At 36.7% G+C, this 6,562-nt stretch overlaps 1 protein-coding gene across 1 annotated transcript in view; it reads left to right on the forward strand.

Moving 5' to 3' along the window:
• Positions 1-6,562, forward strand: part of LOC106872841 (DNA-directed RNA polymerase III subunit RPC8) — a 38,487-nt gene that overhangs the window by 6,972 nt on the left and 24,953 nt on the right. Inside the window, exons 3-5 of the mRNA XM_014919974.2 lie at positions 385-471; positions 2,688-2,751; positions 6,275-6,361. Of these exons, the coding sequence (XP_014775460.2) occupies positions 385-471; positions 2,688-2,751; positions 6,275-6,361 (238 nt within the window). The remainder of the gene's footprint in view (positions 1-384; positions 472-2,687; positions 2,752-6,274; positions 6,362-6,562) is intronic.

Genomic DNA, 6,562 nt, shown 5'->3' on the forward strand with positions numbered 1-6,562 from the left:
TATATATATATATATATATATATATATATATACACACATACACACAGTATCTCACAGAAGTATGTACATCCCTAAAACATTTCAGTAAAATTGCCATTACTCTGATAATATCGAAGGAAATCAAACGAGATTTATACTGAATTATATATATTATACATGCAAACATTATACAAATTTGGAACACAGAAAGGCAACGCTGGACACAGGTGCCATCACGATTTCACTTTGACTTTGACTAAATCCTCCAGCATGACCACAGTCCAGTGATTAATGCAAAAAAAAAAAATACTTATTTCCAAATCCTTTAATTTTATTAACGATATTATTTCGATGTTTTTTCAAATATTTTTCCTGTTTGTTATTTTTCTATGTTTTTCTTTGCAGTCCATTTCCGATATGTTGTGTTCCGACCTTATATGGATGAAATCCTCGTTGGGAAAATCAAAGGCAGCAGTAAAGACGGAGTGCAAGGTAATGTCTTGTGTTCTTGCTGGGTTTTGGAATGATTTAAACCTTTAGTATTCAGATTACTCTCAAATATAATATTTTTTTATTCATATTGTTTTGAATTAATCAGGCATTATCTCATAGCTTTGAGATTTTGATGATGTGATTGTTTTCTTTAGAATAACATTATAGGGTAGGTGTGAGAGGCCTGATCTGGCCACTTTGAGCATTTTGGGCCAGAGATAGCTAGTTTAATCCTGAGACCTTTGTCATTATGTTGTGCTTGAGAAGAAGACCCATCAAGCCGAGCAAAATTGCAGTCGTGGCAGATACTGGTGTCACGCAAATGGCACCTGTACTGGTGGCACATAAAAGCACCCATTACACCCTCAGAGTGGTTGGCGTTAGGAAGAGCATACAGCTGTAGAAAACCATGCCAAATGAGATTGGAGTCTGGTGCAGCCTTCCATCTCACCAGCCGTGATCAAACCATCCAACCCATGCCAGCATGAACAACAGATGTTAAATGATAATGGTGATTACTGTCAAATGTAATGCTTATCTATTTGCATTGTTTTGAATTAATCACACATTACGTCATTGTTTAAGATTTCAATGATGTGATTGTATTACTTTAGAATGGCATTGTAGGATAGGTGTGAGAGGCCAGATCTGGTTGGTTTGAACATAAAATATTTGATTGAGATATGGCCAGTTTAACCCTTTAAGCATTCAGACTATCCTGTTAAATGTAATGCTTATTTATTCAGATTGTTTTCAATTAATCCTGCATTATCTCATAGCTTAGAGACTTCAATGATGTGATTGTATTACTTTAGAATGACATTGTAGGGTAAGTGCAAGAGGCCAAATCTGATGAGTTTGAGCATAAATAAAACAAATAGAATATTTAGTCCAGATATGGCCAGTTTAACCCTTCAGCATTCAGATTACTCTGTCAAGTATAATGCTTATTTATTCATTAGTCTTTCAATGGTTATATGAGAATGTTCCAGCTTTCTCATCAACCATCCAGGAGTGGAGATTGAGGTTTGCTGACCACTGCTGAAGAAGTAAAGAAGAACTTGTGAGTAATGTGTTGCTGTGGACACCAAATCATAGTACAACAGTGGCTGGAAGACCATGGAAGATGTATATACAACAGCTTGCAGATGTTGGATGCCAAGATGTAAACCTAAAAACACTAATGGAAAATTGGGAGGGATGGAGAGAGGTAGTCAGGCTGGCCTGGGCAATCGGCCTGACTGGATGATGGCTCGATAATATTTATTCACATTGTTTTGAACTAATCATGTTTTATCTCATGGCTTTGAGATTTCGATGATGTGATTGTTTATTTTTAGAATGACATTTTAGGGAAGGTGTGAGAGGCTGGATCTGGCCAGTTTAATTCTTTAGCATTCAGACTACTCATCACTCTATCAAATGTAATGCATATTTATTCACATTGTTTTGTGTTAATCATGCATTATCTTGTAGCTTTGAGATTTTGATAAGGCAACTGTTAATTTTTAGACTGATATTGTAGGGCAAGTATACAGGCCAGATCTGGCCAGTTTAAATGCTAAAGGATTAAGGAATAGAATTTGAATGTGGTTTAACCCCAGAAGGGTCCTGATCCAGCAGACATGATCATCAAAGACGTACCATCCGTGACTATTTTATTTTTTAATTCATTGAGTAGGACTACAGTATGGTATAATATTATTGGTTATGGTAGTTGTTGTTTAGCCCCAGGTCAGTCCTGATCCAGGAGACTTATGATCAAAGATGTTCCAGCTGTGACCATTCCACTTTTAAGAAAGGGTGGTCACTACTGAAACATTTTGATCTCAGGTCTGACCTTGGGTTAAACAACAACTACTATAAGTACTATTACTAACTGCTATATTATACATTAAACAATGCAGTCCTAGATACATTATGCCTAAGTTAATGATAGGGTGGTCACAGTTGGAACACCTTTGATCATAGGTCTTCTGGATCAGAACTGATCTGGGGCTAAACAGCAGCAACACTAATACTAGCTATTATACTACACATTAGATAATGTAGTCCTTGATACACTATGCTTGAATCAAAGAAAGGATTATCACAGCTCGGACATCTTTGATCACATGTCTACTGGATGAGGATTAACCTGGGGGTAAACAAAAGCAAATCTTTTCACCATTCCTATCTATCATTCCAGTGGGTCAATCTTCATACTCTCATTTCAGTTTCCCTGGGGTTTTTTGATGACATCCTGATTCCAAGTGATGCCCTACAGCACCCTTCCAGATTGTATCCTTTCACCGAACTCTAACCACCTTATGACTCTTTACTGTACATAGGACTCCAAGACTCTTGAACAGGAGGGAGTGAAGAAGTTATCCTGAAACCAGGGGCCTCACCTGAATGTTTGCAATTGTGAACTCCATGAAAAGCAGCCGAGGACTAGTTTGTGGAGTTAACCCTTTTGTTACCATATTTCTATTGAAGTACATTGCCTTTAACTTTCACTCGTTTCAGTTATTGAACTATGACCATGCTGGAGCACTTTCTTGAAGAGTTTAGTTGTACAAATCTACATCACTACCTATCTTTAGACCTGGTGTTTAGTCTATCAGTCTCTTGCAAAATTGCCAAATTATGAGGATATGAACACACTAACACTAGCTCTTAAGCAGTCGTAGGGGGGGGGAGACATACACACACGCATGCATGCATACACACACACACACACACACACGCATGCATGCATACACGCGCACACACACACGAGGAGGCTACCCAAAAGAAACCAGAATTTTGCAGTATCATTTTATTCACTTAGTTTTACATGTTTACACGTTTATTGCTTTCAAAAGATTCTCCATTCGAAGCAATGCATTGGTCCAGACTCATTTTCAACTGTTCAAAGCAAAGTGATGCTTTTAATGTCTCCATACTTTTTTTTCTTAACCTCTTCCACTTTTGCAAATTCCGTAGAACCAGCTTTCATCAGCAGTGATGACCTTTGGGAAAAAGGTCCAGATCAATTTCCAACTGTGCTTCTTTGCTGCAACTCCTTTTGCAATTCCTTGCTCAAAATTTGCTGGAAGGAACTCCAGGACACACCAATCATATCAACAAGTTCGTCAGTTGTTCGGTGAAGGTCCTCCAAGATAGGGTTCATGAATTTTCATGTTTTCATCCATTTCATAGGTCAACGGTCAGCCTGAATGATGTTGGTCTTTAAGTGACAAGTGACCGTTCCTAAAGTGTGGAAGCCACTCATAAACTTGTGTTTTGCTCACGGCAGCATCCTTGCAAGCTGTTAGAATCAAGACAACTGTTGTGGCTGCTGTTTTCCCCAGTAGAAAACAGAATTTCACAGAAGCCTGCTGTTCATTCATTTCAGCCATAGCAAAAATCGATGAAGAGGGGAGAAGCACTGCAAAACAAAGACACACCATATGGTGGTATGGCTCCACCCAACAATGCCGGTTGTCAGGCTGATGCCTGAAGTTCACATCAAGTGGCTTCTAGCAGTGGAAGCCTGAACTATAACAGCTTGTCCAACAGAGAATGTTTCTGGTTACCTTTGGGTGCCCCCTTGTATATATATATATATATATACACAATGGGCTGCTTTCAGTTTCTGTCACCTAAATCCACTCACAAGGGTCTGGTCAGCATGCAGTTATAGTAGAAAACACTTGTTCACGATGCAAGGTGCCATGCAGGGGGACTGAACCTAAGGTTACATGACTGGCTGGCATGTCTTCTACTATAGCCCTAGGCTAACCAAATTCTTGTGAGTAGATTTGGTTGATGGAAACTTAAAGAAGCCTGTCTGTGTGTTCGTCCTTTATTGCTTGATAGCTAGTGCTGGCTTGCTTACATCCCCATAACTTAGTGGTTCAGCAAAAGAGACCAATAGAGTAAGTACTGGGATCAGTTTGATTGACTAAGCACTGCTATGCAGTGCCCCAGTATAGCCACCGTCCAGTGACTGAAACAAAAAATATATGTGTGTATGTATATATATATATATATATATATATATATATATATATATATATATATATATATATATATATATATATATAAATAGATGAGTGAATTTTCCTTTGCTTACAGTTAACACGGAAAATTCAATAAACAGTTACCAGGGTAGCAAAATTCATGCAAGTAACAAGGATGTAGCAACCTGTTCAAAGGCAGAAACTCTGGGTTAATGTGCAGTAGTTTGTATAGCATAAATAAATAGATGGAGTTAAATGCAGGTGTTATTCAAATTCTTTTACTTCCGACATATGTTTCGAAGACAGCATTGGTATTATTCCAAAGGAATAAATGGTGTAAAATAATGTAATCTTCTCATCAGGGAAAGAAAGAGAATCAAATTCAACAATAAGACATTTTAACAAACATGATGGCTGTGTAAATGATGAACAGAACGCTATTAAGTATTTTAAAAAACCGTTAGTAGATATGACATCAAAGGTAGCACATATGAAGAGAAGGGGTGAAGAAATCAATAAGGAGAAATATAGAGTGATATGCGAGTTAAATAAATGTTCAAAGGCTAGGAAATAGATATCTCTATTGGAAGTAGAGGTGACAGAAGAACTAAATGCTCACTCTATATAGATTGGTAGAAATTACCTATATGAGCTAAAGGTGTGTTTCTGCCAATGTTTGCGTCGGTAAGAATGCTCTATGTACGTGTTTACAAGGTGATTCTTAGAAAAGAGAATGTGGAACAGCTCAGAATTACAAATGTTACAGAATTTTTTACCTTTGTCATAAGGGAAAGAGATTGACAAGATGAACCAATCTAAATTAAATTTCTTATTATTATCTTTAAGATGCCAAATCTCTTAATATGCGCTACCTTTGATGTATCTACGAATGGTTTTTTAAAATACTTAATAACATTCTGTTCATCATTTACACAGCCATCATGTTTGTTAAAATGTCTTATTGTTGAGTTTGATTCTCTCTCTTTCTTACCCTGATGAGAAGATTACATTATTTTACACCTTTTATTCCTTTGGAATAATAGCAATGTTGTCTTCGAAACATATGTCAGAAGTAAAAGAATTTGAATAACACCTGCATTTAACTCCATTTATATATATATATCTATATATATATATCTATATATATATATATATATATATATATATATCTATATATATATATATATATATATATTATTTGTTTCAGTCGTTTCACTGTAGCCATGCTGGTGCACTGCCTTTAGTTGAACAAATTGAATCCAGGACTTATTCTTTGTAATCCTAGTACTTAATCTATCACCCTCTTTTGCCGAACTGCTAAGTTACAGGGAAGTAAACACACCAACATCGATTGTCTTGTGATGGTGGGGAGGGACAAGCACACACAAAAATATGCACACACACACGTCTATGTTTGTGTATGTATATGTGTATGTATGTGTATATGTTTATATATGTGTATGCGTGTTTATATATATATATGTATATATATATATATATATATATGGGGTTAAAGAGCAAAATATTCTGTATAATCAGTAATAATTCACAGGGAAGTACATTAATTCTGATTACCATCAGGAAACTAATGTTTAGGATCATCTTACAGTTCAGTGAGAACCCTACTCTCTCCGTTTCTATATTCTTGGATGGAGATTAAAGACCAAACTGTTAGATTCTGGCTCTTCATGTCGGCTGGACCGGTCCAGTTTTTCTCCAGAGGTGAAGCAGAGATAGTGATGTGATTTACACAGTACCCTTTGTTGCTATGTCACAAGGTTGTGTTTGAACCCTTGACTCAATTGTTAACTGTGTAGCGATGAACAGGAGCAGCTGTGGGTGTGGTTATACGAGGCAGAGGATGAGAAGCACGATTTGTTTATGGACATTGGTGAAGAAATTAGGTATGAGTCACTGCTTATATGTCTGAATTAGTTATCATTGTCACCATCATCATCATGACCATCATCATCATCATCATCATCATTATTATTATTATTATTATTCATCTGACATGTAAAAAGCACCCACTACACTCTTGGAGTGGCTGGCATTAGGAAGAGCATCCAGCTATAAAAACCATACCAAATCGGATTGGAACCTAG

This window comes from Octopus bimaculoides, chromosome 29 (assembly GCF_001194135.2).
Source record: "Octopus bimaculoides isolate UCB-OBI-ISO-001 chromosome 29, ASM119413v2, whole genome shotgun sequence".
Lineage (NCBI taxonomy): Eukaryota > Metazoa > Mollusca > Cephalopoda > Octopoda > Octopodidae > Octopus > Octopus bimaculoides.